Below are 20,062 nucleotides of genomic sequence, written 5' to 3'. Positions count from 1 at the left end.
GCACCGCGGTTGGGACCTCTCATGGTGGAGGAGCTGCAGCGCGTCTCGCCTCTCTGCCGCAGGTGGCAGAGGTGGGCTGCGCTCGCAGCTTCGCCCTGGGTGTTGAAGACGATTTTGAGGGGTTACAGGCTGCAGTTTGCCGCTGTTCCCCCTCGATTCGCCGGCATAATACACTCCCAGGCTCAGGGAGAGTCAGCTCGTGTTTTGCAAGAGGAAATCCTCTCACTGTTAAACAAAGGAGCAATCTGTGTCGTTCCTCCCGCACAGTGTCAGAGCGGTTTTTACTCCAGGTACTTTCTGGTCCCAAAACGGGGGGGGAGTGGTATTCGCCCTATCCTGGATCTACGTGCTCTGAACAAATTTCTCAGGAAATACAAATTCAGGATGCTCACACACGCATCCCTGCTGCGCCTGGTGCGACAGAACGATTGGTTCACTTCTGTCGATCTGAAAGACGCGTATTTCCACATTCCAATATATCCTCCCCACAGAAAGTATCTGAGGTTCGCTTTCCAGGGGACGTGCTACGAGTACCGCGTGCTCCCATTCGGTCTGTCTTTAAGCCCGAGGGTGTTCGTCCGGTGCACGGAAGCGGCGATAGCCCCGCTGAGACAGCAGGGCATTCGCTTGGCCACATATCTGGACGATTGGCTGCTTTTGGCACAATCGAGGCAGGAGGCCATGGCGCATACGCGTATTCTCACACGGCACCTATTAGACCTGGGTTTTGTGATAAACGCGGAAAAGAGCATGCTGTGCCCGACACAGGACATAATCTTTCTGGGATTATCCCTGGACTCGGTGATTTTCACGGCGCGCCTCTCGGCGGAGCGAGTGAGAGCTTTCAGAGCATGTCTCGCGCTTTTCCATCCAGGCAAATCTGTTCAATTCAGATTGTGTCTTCGATTACTCGGACTGATGGCGTCAGCCATTCTCGTGGTTCGTCTCGGTCGCCTCCACATGAGGGAATTCCAGCTCTGGGTGGCCTCATGCGGGCTGGATCCCGTGCGTCATGGCGCACGGAGAGTGTTGGTTACGCCGGGGTGCGTCAGGGCACTGCGCCACTGGCGAGCCCCGTCGTTTCTGACCCGCGGGGTGCCCATGGGCTCTGTCCTGTCCAGGAAGGTGGTCACTACGGACGCCTGCCTGACAGGGTGGGGCGGAATTCACGAGGGCCGGTCAGTGAGGGGCCGCTGGAGTGTGGACCTCCAGCGGTCTCACATAAATTTTCTGGAACTTTCAGCGGTGTTCCTCTCCCTGAAACACTTCCTTCCGTCTCTCATGGGCCATCATGTCCTGGTGAGGACGGACAATACGACGACGGTAGCGTACATCAACCGCCAAGGGGGGTTGCGCTCTCGTCAGTTGCACATGCTGGCACGCAGACTGATCCTGTGGAGCTGCGGTCGTCTCCTCTCCCTGAGGGCGACGCACGTCCCGGGAGCTCTGAACACGGGCGCGGACCTGTTGTCCAGGGGCGCGCCGGTATACGGGGAGTGGACTCTGCACCCGGAGATTGTGGAACAGATATGGGCCCGTTATGGTCGGGCCGCGGTGGATCTGTTCGCGTCAAGAGGAAACGCGCAGTGCGCGCTGTTTTACTCTCTGCGCAACCTGGATGCTCCCCTCGGCATAGACGCACTAGCGCACGTCTGGCCGCACGAGCTTCTTTACGCGTTCCCTCCCCTGGCCCTGATACCCCCCACTCTATCCAGAGTGAGGGACCACGGCCACGCGCTGATTCTGATAGCTCCGCATTGGCCTGCGATGCATTGGCTGGCGGAGATATATCGGTTGCTGTGCGCGCAACCTTGGCAGCTCCCGCTGCGCAGGGACCTGTTATCGCAGGGGGGAGGGACGGTTTTCCACCCGCACCCAGAACGCCTGGCGCTGTGGGTTTGGCCCCTGAGTGGTTCAATTTGTCAGCTGTGGGACTCCCACAGCGTGTGATTTCCACTATACAAAGTGCTCGAGCCTCTTCCACTAGGTCTCTGTATGACTGTAAGTGGAGAGTGTTTGAGGACTGGTGTCACAGAAATGGCCACGTTCCTTTTCAGTGTCCAGTGGGTGTGATATTGTCATTCTTACAGGACCTGATTGACAAACGAAAAGCCTTCTCCACAGTTAAAGTGTACTTGGCAGCTATAGCCGCCTGTCACGTGGGGTTTGGGAAACAAACAGCGAGCCAGCACCCGCTGGTTTGCCGTTTTATGAAGGGAGCGCGCAGGCTTCTCCCCGTGTCCAGACCGCTGGTGCCACCATGGGATCTGGCTGTGGTTCTGGAGGGGCTCAAGGGTCCTCCTTTTGAGCCGCTGGGGGGAGCAGGCTTGAAACACCTGTCTCTCAAGACAGTGTTGTTACTGGCTCTGGCTTCGGCTAAACGGGTTAGTGACATCCATGCGCTTTCGGTGCATCCATCATGCACTCAGCTTTTCCCGGGGGATGTGAGGATGATTTTGAAGCCCAACCCGGCCTTTGTGCCTAAGGTAGTGGGCTCATGTTCTCCTATTGACCTTGTGGCCTTTGCTGCCTCACCTGGAGAGCAGCGGTCACATGCGTTATGTCCAGTCCGTGCGGTGCGCACTTACATGGACAGGACTAAGGGTTTCAGGAGGAGCGATCAGCTGTTTGTCTCCTGGGCTAATCCTCATAAGGGGAAACCTGTCACAAAGCAGCGCCTGTCCCACTGGGTCGTGGAGGCGATTGCTTTGGCTTATACGAGTCAGGGTTTGCAGGCACCTGCGGGTCTGCGGGCGCACTCGACTCGGGGCTTGGCCGCATCCTGGGCCTTATTCAGGGGAGTTTCTGTTCAGGACATCTGTGCTGCAGCGAGTTGGTCCTCGCCTCTCACTTTTGTCCGTTTTTATATGCTGGACGTCTCCGCTCCGTGCGTGGCACGCGCGGTTTTGCTGTCCTGATTGGAACAGAGTACCTTTTTCCCTGTGGGTTGGTGGACGCTCGATAAGCTTGTCTGGCAATACGGGAGCAACCATATCCCATAGTGAGACATCGAACGAAATATTATGAAAGAGAACTTTAGGTTATTTACATAACCCCGGTTCTCTGAGTAATATGAGTGAGATGTCTCACCAGACTACCCTTCTTGCTTGGGCGAGTGAGAAGAGGTGCTTATCTTGAATGAGGGTGGTGCCGTCCGCATGAGCTATTTAAGGTAGGTGGGACTACCTGTGGCGGACGGACACGTTCACCAGCCAATCAGGATTGGCGTAATGAGATAAATGCTTCTGAGGGCTGCAGCGAGGCGTGCATCCCATAGTGAGACATCTCACTCATATTACTCAGAGAACCGGGGTTATGTAAATAACCTAAAGTTTTCATATAAGCCCTCTTGGGTTTCATTCCTCTCCTTCGTACATCCCAAAAATAATTGTTTAAATTATTATTTTTTTATTATTATTTTTTTATTAGTACATGAAAAAAAAAAAAGTATATAAAACAGCATATTAAGGAGTAGAACAACAACAAAAACATACAATGTACTGTAGATATACAGTAGATATAGCAAATGTGCAGGAGAAACAACAAGAAGAAACCCTAAGGCCTTGTCAAGTGGTCCTCCTAAAGATAAACATTCAACATAAAAAATAAGTGGATATGAAATGATATGTTTGTGCAAATAAATAAATAAATGCAACAAATCAGTGGTCAGAAATATCATCACAGATCTAATGGACCTTCCCCCCGTCTCCTCTCAGGTGACGGCCTCCCAGCTCTCCCCCTCCAGCAGCCACAAGCCCTCCATCCTGATCCTGGCCGACAGCGACCAGGAGAGGAACAAGTGGGTGGGCCTCCTCAACGAGCTCCACCGCATCCTCAAGAAGAACAAGCTGAAGGAGCGCTTCGTCTACATCCCCAAGGAGGCTTACGACAGCACGCTGCCGCTCATCAAGACGACACAGTCTGCTGCTATCATAGGTCTGTCGCCGCGACCGCGTGCACGTCGGCTCAGAGTCACACACCGTGGGGGGGGGCTTGTGTTTGTGCAGAGCTGTTCTAGATAAAGCTGTCTCTCCAGAAACAGCCAATCAGATATGAGTATTACTCTCTCTCTGCCTCTGACTCCTGACATGTTATGAAAATAGAAACTAGCAGATTGGAACATTTTCTGCCCTTTTCTGTCCTGTTATTGGCACTGAAATACTAACTCCCCCTCGTCTCCTTTGCCCCCCCCCCCCCCCCCCCCCCTAGATCACGAGCGTGTCGCCCTTGGCAACGAGGAAGGCCTGTTTGTCATCCATGTCACCAAAGATGGTAAGATCCGCTGTAACAGCTGCATTCTTGACCATTTGTTTGATTCTTTCAAACACTTTGTTTTAAAACGTGTTTACATGGATACAGCAGTGACCTCACCACTTCTCTCCCTCCTCCACACTCCACAGAAATAATCCGGGTGGGAGACAACAAGAAGGTGCACCACATCGACCTGATCCCCCAGGAGCAGCTGCTGGCCGTCATCTCCGGCAGGAACCGCCACGTCCGTCTCTTCCCCACGCAAGGGCTGGACGGCCGAGAGACCGACTCCTACAAGCTGGCAGAGACCAAAGGCTGCCAGACCATCGTCTCGGGCCCCGTCCGCAACGGCTCGCTCACGTGCCTCTGCGTGGCCATGAAGAGACAGATCATCTGCTACGAGGTCGGGAAACGCAGACCCACTGACCTACATTTATTCTTTCCTCCTCACACACACACTGTGTAAGATCATAAAACATCACTTTCACTTCCTCCTGCAGGTGAATAAGGGTAAAATGCGTCACCGTCGGTTGCGAGAGCTGCAGGCCCCGGGCAACGTTCAGTGGATGGGTCTGCTGAGTGAGCGTCTCTATGTGGGCTATCAGTCTGGATTCACCCGCTACAGGTCAGGCCCGACCTCATCATCAGCTCATCTCAATACACTGCACATTTTTCTATATATGAAGAGTTCATTTGCAAAAGCAGATAAGTGCCATTTTGAAAAAAATGAGCTGATGCTTTTGAATTATTCTTTACATGTGTTGTTTTCAATAAAGCTTTATTTTTTTGAGCTACATCTGTTTTTGTACATCTCATCTCCTTGGTCAAAGCCACTCAACTTTGGTTTGACTGATATCAGCTGGTGTAAATAATAATTAAACATTTTCAAATATTTTTTTTAAAAACGGCGTTATCTGCTTTTGCAAATGAACTCTTCATATGCTATTTTTTGCTGTGAATTGTTATTTGTTCATTCTGGCTATGACTATCTATTTATTTTAATGTCCTCTTAAGTTAATCAGTCCAGCTTTGTGTGTTTCCTCCCTCAGCGTCCATGGCGACATGTCTCCAGTCAGCCTGCTCCATCCTGAAGACCACACCCTGGCCTTCATCCCCCAGAACAACCTGGAAGCCCTCTGTGCCGTGGAGATTTCCAGCAAAGAGCTGCTGCTGTGCTTCAGCTCCATCGGGGTGTACGTGGACTCCCAGGGCCGCAGGTCGCGTCAGCAGGAGCTGATGTGGCCGGCTGTGCCCAACTCTGCCTGTGAGTGGAACACACACAGTGATGAAGTGTTACTGACAATTTAAATTCTGCTGTGTACGTCAAAATATCAGACAAGTATCATCATAAAGACTGGAACAGAGTTGAAGTGTGAACTGTTTCTGCAGGCTACAACGCCCCCTACCTGTCAGTGTACAGCGAGAACGCTGTGGATGTGTTCGATGTCAACACCATGGAGTGGATTCAGACCATCCCTCTGAAGAAGGTCAGTGCTGTGGATGTGGCATCTCTGGCTCCACCTGCTGGATTAAAATTAAACTAGTTCAGTTGGCCCTGTCTCCATAGTAACCTCTCTTGTTCTTTTGGTTTATGCCCTCTCAGATTCAAAGATGATTGGAATCCAGATTTTTTTTTAAAAATTAATATCAGATATATTTACATAAAACTGACGATCAGTGGTTAGAAATCAGTTGTTGAGAATTACCTGATGAGTTTTCTCTGATTCCTCTCCAGGTGCGACCGCTGAACGTTGACGGCTCTCTGAACCTGCTGGGACTGGAGACGGTCCGGCTCATCTACTTCAGAAACAAGATGGCCGGTAAGAATCCACAAGTTTACCGTGTGAAGAATCACACCGCCAAAAACTACAAAAATGTCAGCGATGACACCGTAAAGCCTGAAGTTTATTTCTGTTCACGTCCTTTGTATAAATCCGTTGTAAATCAGGTTCATATCAGTTATATAAGCGAAGCTGCAGCAGGTTGAGTGGCTTTTGAGCTCTGCTCTGTAGATAATGTGTTGTGTAGATCACAATAGTGACTGAAGCAACTGCAGCGAGTCTGATGTGTCACTCTCAGCCACCCAAGTCGATGTGAAGTGCTTTGTAGTCGATCATGTAAACACGCCTGAGGCCATGTTGTGATCTTCCAGAGGGTGATGAGCTGGTCGTCCCGGAGACGTCAGACAACAGCAGGAAGCAGATGGTGCGCAGCATGAACAACAAGAGACGCTTCTCCTTCAGGGTGCCTGAGGAGGAGCGACTGCAGCAGAGGAGGTAGTTCACCTGAACAGCTCACGTCTTTCACTTTACCGCTTCTGTCGTTCTGTTTCACTCTTTCTCCTCTGTCTGGATTTGTATCTTCTGACTTCATGACTTGGATTTTTTTTCTTTCTCATCTTTTTATTGTTTTTTTTAAACATAATACATCTGTTCATTTGTATACAATAATAACAGTGGAAGCACAATGAAACAAAAAACTCCAACCCCTTCCACCCTGTCCCTTATCCCTCCCCTTAGGCCCTTATTCCCCATATACTGAGACATTGTCACATTCATACATTCTTGTATATATGAATACACAAAGGTAAAGAAAGAAAAAAAAAATATATATATAGTATATATATATATATATATATATATATATATATATATATATATATATATATATATACACACATATATTTAATTAGATCAGAACACAAGCACACTGGAGCCAATTAACAACCTTTGCCGGAAGTAAATGGTGGAGGAGAGGGAATAGCTGAAAGCAGGGATAAATTAAGAGTAAAGGATTTTTCTGTAAACAGTTGTCGAGGTGAGTGAGATTTACATGATGTGAGAGCAGAATGACTTGGATGTTTATACTCACAGCTGCATTTTGACACTAACCTGGGCAGAATCAGAGTGTTCAATGTCAGGATGAAAGACAGACAATCAAAACGAATCATTTTTAAGCCCTGTAGTTTCCCACTGAAGAACACGCAGCTGAATCTAGATCTCTGTTGGTAAGGTTGTAGATGTTTGACTGTAGTTGACGAAGCAGTTTGCAAATCCAGTTTAACGGTAAAGAGTTTTAACAGAGTGAGCAGCTACAGCCACATGTTAAAGGCTGATCTGACTGATGATCCCACATCATTCTAGAGCATAATGATGGAGAAAGTTGTGAGTCTGAAGCTGCACTTAGACATTTAGTGTGTGTTTATCTTAATGAGTCTGTTTGTGATATTAAACCTTGTGTTTTTGTGTGTGTGTGTTTCCAGAGAGATGCTGCGAGATCCAGAGATGAGGAACAAGCTGATCTCCAACCCAACCAACTTCAACCACGTGGCCCACATGGGTCCAGGAGACGGGATCCAGATCCTCAAAGACCTGCCCATGGTACAATACACATACACACACACGCACACAAACCTAACATGCATTATGTATGCATGTACAGACAGCATCCCCAAAAAACTTCAGAACAGACATGAATGGATAAACACACACGCACAAACAAACAGGACCTATTCCTGATTGTGTGTGTGTGCGTGTTGACCTGCATGTACAGTAAACAGCAGGATCTTAAAGGGATAGTTCAACATTTTGACTACGCTACGGAGGCTCATGGAATTTCTTGGTTTCCCTCATCAAACTCAATCAAATACACAATCCAGCAACTCATGTAAATGTAAATGCAGAGACTGCTTGCTGAAAAACTGTCCCTGAAGGCAACACGCATCGGCGGTTTTGCATGAATTTACCTCGAAAACAACTCATAGCGTGGTGAATGTGCAGGTCACAACTTGTCCACCAGAGCATTTTGGAGTTGTTGGATTGTGTATTTGATGAGTTTGATGAGGGAAACCAAGAAATCCCATTAGCCTCCGTAGCGTAGCTATGAGCAGCTCGCGGCTCTGCTCCGCCGTTCTAAAAATAGCTTGCACCGACAATTGAAGGTAACAAACCTACTGCTATGACTATAGCGATTATGGTAATGAGCCAATTTGCCAAAATGTTGAACTATCCCTTTAACAGAACACAGTTGTTGCTGAATTTGAATCCCATAATGACTCATCACACTCGTATCCTCACACACCCTCCTCCCCCCCCGACCCAGAGTGTGTTAAACACACCTTGCTTGCTTGTCCCTCAGTCTAAACACTAGAGGTCAGGTGTGTGTGGAGTGGTGTGTGTGTGTAGTGTAGTGTGTGCATCGCTGCATCCTCCTCACTCCTCTCCCTCCCTGCACTGCACTCTATCTGGTGTGTGTGTATTGGCTCTGTGTGTGTTTAAACCAGAACGTCCGTGTTCAGGAGAGTCGTGCGGGCTTCAGCGGCTCCGTCAGCATCCCATCCATCACCAAGAACCGGGCCGAGCCGGGCCGCTCCATGAGCGCCAGCAGCGGACTGGGCATACGTGAGTCAACAGGAGCTTCTTTTTTTTGTTTTATACTTTATTGCAGGACTGCACAAGTCATTAGTTCATGTTCCAATACACATCTTTTTAGCCATTGGAGCATTCCTACAAAATGTATGCAATTTATATATGTGAAAAACATCAAAAGAAATAAAGAAAGTTCATGGTAACAGAAAAGAGAGAGAGAGAAAAAAAAAGGAATAATAATAAAAGGGGGAAAAAGAGGTGGGACAAAGACACACATATATACACATATATATACACATATATAGACACATATATAGTACAATTCATTCTCTTCGGAGATCTAGTGATCATTTCTTCAGGGCTGGACTCTTCAGTTTTATTTATTTACATAGTCAATCAACTTATTCCATCTTTTTAGACATTCTGGTTCTTGATTTCTGATTCTATATGTAATTTTTTTTCCATTTCCAAAATATTATTTACAGTTATGAGATGCAATTTCTTGTTATTTGCTTCAGAGCTGCTATTCTGAGTATTCTGTATAAGTATTAGTCTTTTTCTGTTGTTCAGCTGGTGTTATTCCTAAGACAATGCATTGCGGTTCCAAAGTTTTTTTAAATTGGAAAATCTAAAAAATAGATTCTATAATTTTTTTCCAGAATGGTTTTAGTGATGGGCAGAAATAGAAAATGTGTGAGTGGTTTGCATTGGAGCTTCTGTCTCTGTTTGGTTGAGCTCTGCAGGATGACTCACCTTCACTCCCTCCCTCTCTGTCTTGTCCGTCCAGGCTCGTCCTCCCAGAACGGCAGCGCTCTGCGCAGGGAGCTGTCGGGAGGAAGCTACGGGTCCAAACGTCAGACCATGACCTCCCCCTCCGAGAGCTCCCTGTCCTCCGGCGGAGGGATGGACTGCGGTGATGCCCCGCTGTCACAGTTTGACAGAGAGGTCAGTAGCAACACCACAACTGGACATACAGCTTCATGTGCAGTTGACTCTGAACCATGAGAGGGTTCCATTTAAAACGCTGCATCTTTATTAACAACTGGGACGTTAGTCGGCTCCAACAGCTAATCCTGTCTCTGACTGGACACTTTGTTCTGTTAGCACTTCAATCTAAATAAGGAGTAAATGTCACCAGAAGCTTTGTATGACCAAGTCCAAATAGAAGATCCTGACTGTTGTCTTGTCATGTGATTCTAGAAGTTAGACACTGAGTCTTTGAAATACGTAAATAGATCACAATGTTCCCCATGAAAACAACAACAACTCCTCCCTCTGTCCCATCTGTCACAAACATCCTGACCTCTGCGTGCAGACCGCCTCACCTCATCCCACGTCTACAAACCGATTGGTTAGCCCTCTGTGATGTCAGCGCTTCATAGTGAACGCAGTTAGCTGGCCGAGCCCCCCCCCACACCCCAGTATAGAAACTACCGCCCTGTAGTAGCTGCTGTAGGTTAACAGGGACTATTAACTAAGCAACGGTGGATTTTGCGGAGGCTACGGCACCCGGAAATAAACCTCTCCTGACGCTGGTGCTGTAGCTGTCAGATCCATCGCAGTCATCAAGCAAGTTGCTGCAGTAGCTGTCAGATCGAAACAGCTGATCGCTCACCATGTAATGGGGTGAGAGTAAATAAACACTCAGTCATGTCAGAATGTCTTGGCAATTTAATTTCAGAATAAGGTTGTTGTTTTTTAAAGGGACAGTGCACATTGATCAACATTTCTGAACAGGAAGTAAATGTGCCCGAATTAGCTGAGAGCTAGTTTTCATCGGCAGTCTCTTCACCAGATGGTAATAGACATGTTGATAATAATTAAATAAATAAAAGCAATTAAAACAGCATGCATTACATTAGATTAGACATTCATCCATGCAATGTAAAAAAAAAAGAGAAATATATACATGTATATTGCTACATCATATACTATATGCTATTATATGACGTGAACAAATCTAAGAATTTAGATTTACCATGTCAACTTTACATACTATACAGTTTCAGAGTGTGTTGCTGATAGTCTGTCACTATCAATTGGAGAACACGTTTCATTTCAGAAATACAATGAGAACCAGTTAATCCACTCATCTGAACCAGACGTTGTAGCGACTATGTGAGATGGCTTGTTTCCCCGTAGTAGATCAGCCGGCTACGGCAGCAACGCCGGCACCACGGCTTCAGTCTCCATCAGCGGAGTGAAGATCTATTTCCGGGAGCCGGAGCCGTTGCAAAATCCACTGTTGCTTAAAGTCCCTATTGTCAGGTTAAAGGAACAACCGTGACCCCACTGAGAGTAACTTCCTGCAACACTTAAAGGGATAGTTCACCCAAAATTCAAATTTCACTCATTATCTACTCACCCTCATGTCGACTAAGAGCTGTGAGAAGTTTCAGAGTCCTCCGTGCCTTCTCTGAGTAACGGGGGGGTCCGCGCAGCAGTATTTGTCCATATAATGGTTGTCAATGGATACCAACTTTCTTCGTCCAAAAAGACACCAAAATACATCCAAATACCTCCATGCTGCTCGTCTGTAATGTCCCTCTTGTATTGAAGCCCTGACAAATCACGCGAGATTTGCACGGACACAGGAAGAGCAGTGAACTGAGACACTGGGAGCTTCCTCTACAAACAAGCTTAAATATAGACTTATTTAATTTTTTTCGGAACAATTTCTCATGTTGGGGCTTCAATACAAGAGGGACATTACAGACGAGCAGTATGGAGGTATTTGGATGTTTTTTGGTGTGTCTTTTTGGACGAAGAAAGTTGGTATCCATTGACAACCATTATATGGACAAATACTGCTGCGCGCACCCCCCCGTAACTCAGAGAAGGAACGGAGGACTCTGAAAATTCTCACAGCTCTTAGTCGACATGAGGGTGAGTAGATAATGAGTGAAATTTGAATTTTGGGTGAACTATCCCTTTAAGTGAAAGAGTGTCGTCACACATCACATCAGATGACCGGCATCCAACATTAGCTTTTTTGCGTTTAAGGCCCCCCCCCCCCCGACACATCTACCCTGCCATCCTTCCTGTGGCTCCCCATCCCCATGGTCCACAAGCCCGGATGCCGTCAGCTCCATTACGCCTCATTTTGCCCCAATTCCTCCCCGCCCCACCCTCCCTGCCTGCCCCTCTCCCCCACCCCAGCATGTTGTCTGTGGGTTGGGCGCTGAGTCTGAACTCTCCTCTGCAGTGGCAGGCAGTCTCACCGTCGGAGAAGACCCCCGATCTGAAAAGGGCTTTAAGGACCCTGCTTAGTAAGATGAAGGTAATGTCACCAGCTGCAACGGCTGCACCCAACACACCGTCACCCAGCCAGCACCCACATGCACAACACACTACAACAGCATGTGGTGCCTTCAAAACACACACACTCTCACACACACACACACACACTCACACACAGGTTGTGACCGGGTTGTCTCGGCCGTCCTGCGGCCCCCTCGCTGCACCATCTCAGCCCCGTCACCATGGCAGCCTGCAGTGTGTCCCTGTGTCAGTGTTTCTCTGGCTGCTGTGATGAAATGGTGCAGGCGCCGCCGCCGCTGCTGCTGCTGCTGCTCGGCCATTTGTGCATACGTCCTCCTCCCCCACCACCACCACCACCACCACTGCTGACCACCCAGTCGATCACAGAGCATGTCCGCTTCCATGCGTCTCCATGACGACCTGCTCCCATCTCTAAATATGAGCTGTCCAGTGCAGTCGACAGCGTGGTCTGTGCTTAGGGCTCCACCACAGTCTCTCTGTTGTGATCAACACTTGTTTTACAAGTCGGTGATTGATTTATTGATTGATTATAAATTAGAGGGGGGGGTTTGGATGGATCCTGACGCACGGCTTTGGCAGCACAGCCCCACACACACACACACACAGATGTAGGGACTGTGGAGCCTGAGTGTTGATGAACAGCACTGATCTCAGACCAGCACAGTGGAGCAGATGAGCAGTTGTAACACTGTGTGGCTGTGATGTGATGATGTCTCAGGTTCAACTCAACCTGCTGCAACATCACTGGTGTGTTTCTAACAGCTCCTGTTGCACAGTGCAGCTACTGTTTTACAGCAGTGAAGAAGAACTGAAGGTGTGAAAGTCTTATGGTCAATAGGGCCACGGGGCAAGCGCACTGAGCACTGGCCTCTACAGCTATGAAATAGCTGCAGGGACCAGTGCTCAGGGCAAATTTTGATTCACTACTCGTCCTAGGACAAATTATATATCAAAAAGCATGGTTCGATCAGGATCGGTGTGCTATTACTTTTCTCAACAGAATATGAATTCGCGAAAAACTGCGCAAAATTTTGCATTGAAGTCAATGGGACGGGCCGAAAAAAAAAGAGTGAAAAAGAGCAATCATCAGAGTTTTTCAAACGTCTACTGCTCAGGCATGCTTTCACCTAGAGACTCCATTTAAACTTTAAACAGTAGACAGTCTTATGTATTGGCGTATTATTCTACATTTTGATAGGTCATATAGTTTTTGATCAATCGCTGTTCAATGACCACCATATGAGATTATAATGGGTGTGTATTGCACGGAATGTTGTCTGAAATCGTCTGAAACCTTTCTCTTTCCACACTCCTCCCGGCCACAATTTACACTCTACACACATTATTTTTTCCACATTTGTAGACAAACTTGTTCTGTCTCTCACAATGTGCTCAAAATATCAGAGAGACTTACAGAATTTGAATTGGCAGCCTCTAAGTGCGGCCACATCTTTCTCTGCTCCTCATTGACTCCAATACAAAGATTTTCTGAGAGAAGCAGAACGGACCCCTGTTTTAAAATCGCAAGTGTCTCCAAAATATTTACTGTAGAAACACCAAATCGTACCAAATTGTTTGGGAAGTCCTTACAGCACCGTTGATCTGTGTTTCTTTCTGATAGGAGTTACCGTTTTGTCAGAGTAAGCCTAAATGTGAGACCAGTGCAGAGGCAGAAAATCGCTCTTTTTCTCTACGTTTCAGTCTGCCTCAGTCTGGGGGGCCCCTATTGTCATTGACAACCACCTCAAGTTGCCGTGGTAATGTCTGATTCTCAGGCCAGAGCTCGTTAACTTCATAAACAATCCACCTGGCGCTTGTTAACATGTTTATAAACAATCCACCTGGAGCCACACACACAGGTAGCTTCATGTGATTAAAGAGATACACACACACAGACACCAGCACACAGGCAACCTAATGTGGTTACAGCTCCTCCATATCAGTGCTTATAGAAAGATGATCATGTGTCTGTCTGATCAGCTCTGTCTTGACCTTAAGATCGTGGGTTTGATTCCCATGTTGACAGAGATGGTATGCCCGGCAGTAGCTACATTTTCTAGTTAATAAATGACATGGTGTGAGATCAGGGCACAGATGATCAATACTATATTTGCGGCAGTGTCTGAAGTGTGTATAGTGTCAGGTGTGTGTGTGGCTGTAGATGTTTGTTTACAAGCATATATTTGTTGCACATTTTGTTAGTTTTTACAAATAGTGAACAACATACAAGTAGTAGTGTAGAACAAGAAGGCACATGTCAGAAACAACAATGATAATGATGAAAATAAAATGGAATGAAGTTAAATAAATAATTTATAAAAAGAAGTAATAATGATAGAAAAAGTAAAAGAAGTAAGAGGATATATACAGATACCTACACATGTCCATACACATACACAGAACCACACACAGTCAGCAGCATTCTGAATATGTGGCTGTAGATGGTTGATGTGAGACATATCTCATAGCGAGGTGAATGTGCAGGTCACAACTTGTCCACCAGAGCGTTTTGGAGTTGTTGGATTGTGTGTTTGATGAGGGAAACCAAGAAATCCCATGAGCCTCCGTAGCGTAGCTCTGAGCAGCTCACGGCTCTGCTCCGCCGTTCTAAAAATTGCTTGCACCGACAATTAAAGGTAACGAACCTACTGCTATGACTATAGGGATTATGGTAATAGACCAATTTGCTAAAATGTTGAACTATCCCTTTAAAACAAATGACCCCTGACCTGATGACATCATCACTGAGAGAAGCACAAAGTGTACCTCACATGGTCAGAGAACACAGGCCTGTATATATATATATACAGTACAGGCCAAAAGTTTGGACACACTCAATGCATTTCCTTTATTTTCATGACTATTTACATTGTAGATTCTCACTGAAATTCCACTAATGAACCCTGACAAGGCACACCTGTGAAGTGAAAACCATTTCAGATCAGGTTCACCTCTTGAAGCTCATCAAGAGAATGCCAAGAGTGTGCAAAGCAGTAATCAGAGCAAAGGGTGGCTACTTTGAAGAAACTAGAATTGGTGGGGGCAGAGATAGAGGAGGAGGAGGAAGAAGGAGAGGAAGAAGAAAAGAAGAAAGAGAAGACAAAGAAGAAAAGACATGTTTTCAGTTATTTCACACTTTTTTGTTAATTCCACATGTGTTCATTCATAGTTTTGGTGCCTTCAGTGAGAATAAAGGAAACACATTGAATGAGAAGGTGTGTCCAAACTTTTGGCCTGTACTGTATAGTATATGTATCTATACGTAGCTGGTGTGAGGGCTGTGCAGGTCACACTGTGCTGTACAGTATGAAGGTTCAACCCCGACCCCCCGACCCCTCCCCTCATCTGCTCTCGCTGCATGTTTGTTTTACTGGAGCTGATCATTTCTGGTCAATTGAGCTGTTCATCTGCTGACCATGTGGAATGTGGTGGAAGACGAGGTGGGGGGAGGTGGGAGTGGGGGGAGCACAGGGATTCACTGTGACTTCACATCTGGCCTCCGCTCCAGACAGCAGATTAATAAGCACTGAGGAATATGCATGTTTGGTGAGCATCCAGCTGTCATCACCCCTCACAAACTGGACCGGCCACTTGCAGATACCAAATGTTTCTTTGTTTCTTGATTGGTCCACGCTCACAGTTTACAGGTTTATTCATTCACATCAATAGTAAAGTGTTCAGTCATAAAAGTGATCAACTAACTTGTGTTTTATTCTTTCCCCTTTGTTCCTTTTCCAAATTTCACCTTCTTCTTCATCCTCCTCTCCTCTCCTCTCCTCTCTTCTCCTCTCCTCTCCTCTCCTCTCCTCTCCTCTCCTCTCCTCTCCTCTCCTCTCCTCCAGGACTCGGACTCCCCCCGTCACTCCACGGCCTCCAACAGCTCCACCTTCAGCAGTCCTCCCAGCCCGGCCTCCCCACACAAGACCAAGTCCCTGTCCCTGGAGAGCACAGACCGGATGGGCTGGGACACATGAGCTCCGCCCCCCCCCCCCCCCCCCCCCCCGGCCTCTGACCCGCCCACCCACCGACTCAACCACCGACCGACCGACCGACCGACAGCACAGGACTCCAAACCTTCCTCCTCTACTTCTTCTTCCTCCTCCACCGCGGCCTCTGGCCTCCTCTCTGACCCCCCCCCCTCCCCTCTGTGCCCAGAGAACTGCACCCCCCACCCCTTCCCCCCTCCCCTCCTGATGAACATTTGTCCCACTTTCCAGCCTCACTTTGTTTCGTTGTACTTCCAACATGGGGCAGCGACACTCAGAGCGAGTGTGTCGTGTCTCTGAGGGGGGGGGGGGTCGTGGTCATGAGCCGGTGGCCGAGCTGATGCGTGTGTGTGTGTGTGTGAGTGAGAGAGAAGCTGCGTGCGCTCGCCAGCGTGTGTGTGTGTGTGTGTGCATGTGTTTGTTCAGAAAGGGCAAATGACATAGGAATGACAAACTCCCGTCTCGGCTCTTTTTGCTGAGTGAGTGCGACACCGCTCTGTCCACCCCCCCACCCTCCTCCCTCTCCCCCCCAGACTCACGATGCAACAAAAAGAAGAGGATTATTATTGAGAGAAAATGATTTGTACTTGTACATAGGACCCTTTGGGTTTTAGGGGACAATATTTTAATTTATTTATCAATCTTAGACAAGGAAAGGGAGGTTTGCTTCTCCACGGCCTGAAGCAGGCGGGTGGAGTTTAACCCCTCCCCTCCTCACCTCCCTCAGTCGCTTTCTCTTCGGGTGCTGCAAAAATCAGAAAAGTTCAAAAAGAAAAAAAAAGAGAGAGAAAGTCAGGAAATCAGTGATTTTTATTTCTTTTTATTTTGCTCATGATGCTAAGTGCAGTGACTTTATAATATTTTTTATTTTGACCATCAGAAAAAAAAGGAAATAAACAAAAAAAAAAAAAAGAAAGAAGCTACAAAAGCAGCCTCAATAATAACGGCTCCTATGACATCATCACGGCTCCTCCTACTGTGCTACTCTCTTCCTCATTGGTCCACCGCGAGTGTGACGTCAGATCCAGCCGCCCCCTGGGTGGACGTGTCGGCCAATCGTAGCGTAGATGTTCCACTTTGCTGTGCAACCAAACCGACCAACTCCCAGACTCCCATCACAGTAATGTACATAGGTTCAAAGTAGAGAGTAATATATGATAAGGAAAATACTGTAGAGATCTACACGGGAAAGAAAAAAAGAATCCTCTTTGATTTTATTCTTTTGTTTTGTTTTGAGTGATTTGAGGTTGTATCACACACAAAAAGCCATTTTAAACTACTTTCCACTTTTCTTCTTTTGTACCATTTGATTTTAGATTTGTTTGTTTTTTTTATTGTATGTATGACACGCGTTGTGTGTTGTTCTCCTTTTTTTTTTCTTTTTTTTTCTCTCCCCCACTCGGTTTGCATTTGAGTGCAGAAAGCTGATGGACACTACTGCCCGTACTGTAGAGTGAACACGTGCATTTATCACAAACCTCCTATCACATGTACGGACACACTGAGGATGCCTTGTCCTGCTCCTCCTCTGGCTGTTAGAGGTGAAGTGGCTCTGATCATGACATTTAATCAACCCGTTAATGTGTGTGCGTGCGTGCGTGTGTTTCTAAACAATTGGCTGTGGTATCTGGACGGACTGTCTCGGTCCCTCCACTGACAGATCAGCTCTATTTAACCAAAACCAGACAAAACAGAGGGAGACCGTCACGTTTAGTTTTGTCTTTCTCACAGCCTTTCGCTTCTTCTCAAGAATGTTTGAATGATTAAATGACATTTGTAAAAGCTCTTAATCACACATACACAAAAAAAGAAGAAAAGAAAAGAAAAAAAGCTAAAATAAGAATGTAAAGCTGCGAGAAAGTCACAGCACTAGGGGTCGGTGTTTGTCTTGATGAGATGAGACGAGCTGGGCGCTGATGGTGGAGAGGGGCGTAGAGCTGACTACGTCCTGACGCCTAACACTAAACTCCACTGTGGTTGTAATGTGGTATGAACCAGTGTGTTGTCACTGTGGGTGCGGAGCAGCCCGGTCGTCCTCTGTGGAGCCGACGGTCTTGGCGTCCTGGGTCACAATCCTCCCGTTTTATTCCCCTCGTCTTGTTTGTCAGAAAGGGAAACAAAAAAACAAAAAAAACTTGAGTACTTCGGTGCACATTCCTGCCGATCCTGCCCTGTTGAGACTCAACAAAGTAGCTCTGAACAACCCATTCCAAGTGTTTTATTTCATGTTTTATACGAGGAGAGACAGAGGGAGGGGTTTGGAGCGCCACGATGCGACTGAGCTTGGTTTTATTCCAAACAACCGCCTCTTAGAAACTTTTTAAACTAGCGACTCTCCTTTAGTTCCTGCTGGAGTTTATCTGTAGAATGTATTCGCTGGCGGAGAGGGAGCGTCTCAGCCGCTTGTTTTATTATTGGCCAATATTGTACAGAGAAGCTGATCCCAGATATCCCAGTGTGAGGAGAGAGGAGGAGAAACTCAGGAAACGTCAGAACCAATGAATTCTTTTCATTTAGATGAGAATGGGCGTGTTAGAGGTTTGTTTGATGGATGGATGGATGGATGAATGGATGAATGGAGGAGTGAGTGAGTGGAGGGAATCTGGCTGTAGTGTACAGTAGCTGTGACCCGGGTGAAGACAGCAGGAAGAGCGGTGCTGAGGACTAGAAGGTTGGAGGTGATGAGATGTTTGAGGGGTGAAGGGTGATCGGTGGTTTGATGGCTGAGCTGCCACAGTGGTAACAAGAGGAAGAAAACCTAAAAAAAAATCAAACGCCTTTGCATTTCAGTGAGGTCTTATCCACAGTACCTTCTATATTATTTTGCTCTTTCATATCATATTACACTTTGTTTTTTTTTGTTTTTTTTTCTAGGATTGCTTTGTAATAATTTGTACAGTTTTGCATGTTATAGATGTAATCATTTTTGTTTTCGGTTTGTTGTTTTACTTGGACTTGCTCCTTTTTGAACGGTTTGGGCGTTTTACTGAGGATAACCCACTACAGGTGATGTAGATTCTTTTTTGCACAAAAAAATATTTAAGGTGTAAGGTCAAAACAAAAAATAATGTATGGAACTGGCTGCCACACTTATGTGGAGAACTCATTATATTAACCTGACTCCGATGTATTTCAATAAAGCGGAGGGCTGTTACAAATACACACCCACTGTGTGTCTGTGTGCTCATTTCTCACAACACCAACACCCTGTTTGTTCTGTTCTTTAGAAAAACTTTATTACAAATGAACAACAAAAGTTCAGTTTTTACATCTATTCACAGGTTTTGCCTCTAGAGGAAACGTCGGTCTAACATGGAACTATACAGTAAGGACACATTTCAGCACGAGCATCTATTCAGAATCAGACTAATTCAAGGGCTTCAACTACTCACACTGTGCAGGTGTGTTCAGACAGAAAAGAGCCACATGGAGCTGTGTGTCTGTTTTACTGTCTTCTCTCTACATTTACACTTTAATAAAGGATCAGGACACACAAACAGGTTTGGCTCCAGATGTTTCCAGCTCACACGTGTTCAGTTAATTAGCATCTCTCCTCTGTAAACAGTGACACATGTAAATCCTCTGGTTCTGTCTGAACACACGTTGTAAGGCAGGAGTTTGGATTCAGCTTTTGTTCCTGGATTTCAGCCCTTGCATTGAAAATGACGAAGCACAGGTTTCATTTTACATCATGGTTCCACAGGTGCAGTCAAGTCTCTGAATATTAAAAACACTTGAGGATGACAGACCATAAACTTGACTAAGATCATTTGAACTTGAGTTTTTGGGATCAGCCACAGGTAAAGCTGAGAGGACGATTTAAGGCAAAAAATCCTTTAGTTGTTTGACTAAACTTTGAGCTAATGTGTTACCTTTCATGCACAGTTTCAGATCAGCTGTTTAAACATTTGCCTTTATAAATAGAGGTTTTCAGGTTGAAGTTTCCAGAATTTTACGCACAAAACTGTAAAATAATTGAGACGTCAGAAGCTGAAGAGGTGCAAAATAGGTAAAAAGTCAAATCTAAAAAAGGTCAGCCTTAAAAAAACAAAAAAACATACCCTGCCTCCACCTTCCTCTGTGATTAAAGCACAGACTGGAAGAGAAGGCTCGTAGTGTCGGCCATTGTCCTTTATACACACAGTACAAGTAGAGTCAGTGGTTCAAGTCCAGCAG

At 46.5% G+C, this 20,062-nt stretch overlaps 1 protein-coding gene across 3 annotated transcripts in view; it reads left to right on the top strand.

Annotated features, from left to right (window-relative positions):
- The window catches only part of cdc42bpab (CDC42 binding protein kinase alpha (DMPK-like) b), a 103,384-nt gene extending 87,337 nt beyond the window's left edge, over nucleotides 1-16,047 (top strand). For 2 of the 3 annotated variants that reach the window (XM_084001149.1, XM_084001147.1), the window contains 12 exons: nucleotides 3,717-3,936; nucleotides 4,210-4,272; nucleotides 4,401-4,654; nucleotides 4,752-4,876; nucleotides 5,301-5,515; nucleotides 5,641-5,738; nucleotides 5,987-6,071; nucleotides 6,404-6,527; nucleotides 7,514-7,631; nucleotides 8,534-8,651; nucleotides 9,406-9,563; nucleotides 15,743-16,047. In XM_084001149.1, coding sequence (XP_083857275.1) covers nucleotides 3,717-3,936; nucleotides 4,210-4,272; nucleotides 4,401-4,654; nucleotides 4,752-4,876; nucleotides 5,301-5,515; nucleotides 5,641-5,738; nucleotides 5,987-6,071; nucleotides 6,404-6,527; nucleotides 7,514-7,631; nucleotides 8,534-8,651; nucleotides 9,406-9,563; nucleotides 15,743-15,874 — 1,710 coding nt within the window. In that variant the 3' untranslated portion in view covers nucleotides 15,875-16,047. The remainder of the gene's footprint in view (nucleotides 1-3,716; nucleotides 3,937-4,209; nucleotides 4,273-4,400; nucleotides 4,655-4,751; nucleotides 4,877-5,300; nucleotides 5,516-5,640; nucleotides 5,739-5,986; nucleotides 6,072-6,403; nucleotides 6,528-7,513; nucleotides 7,632-8,533; nucleotides 8,652-9,405; nucleotides 9,564-15,742) is intronic. The other variant, XM_084001148.1, reaches the window with a different exon arrangement.
- The last annotated feature ends 4,015 nt before the right edge of the window (nucleotides 16,048-20,062 follow it).

Source organism: Trachurus trachurus, assembly GCF_905171665.1.
Source record: "Trachurus trachurus genome assembly, chromosome: 24".
NCBI classification, from domain to species: domain Eukaryota; kingdom Metazoa; phylum Chordata; class Actinopteri; order Carangiformes; family Carangidae; genus Trachurus; species Trachurus trachurus.
Note: the sequence above shows the minus strand (reverse complement) of the source record. Positions and strands in the feature narration are given on the sequence as shown.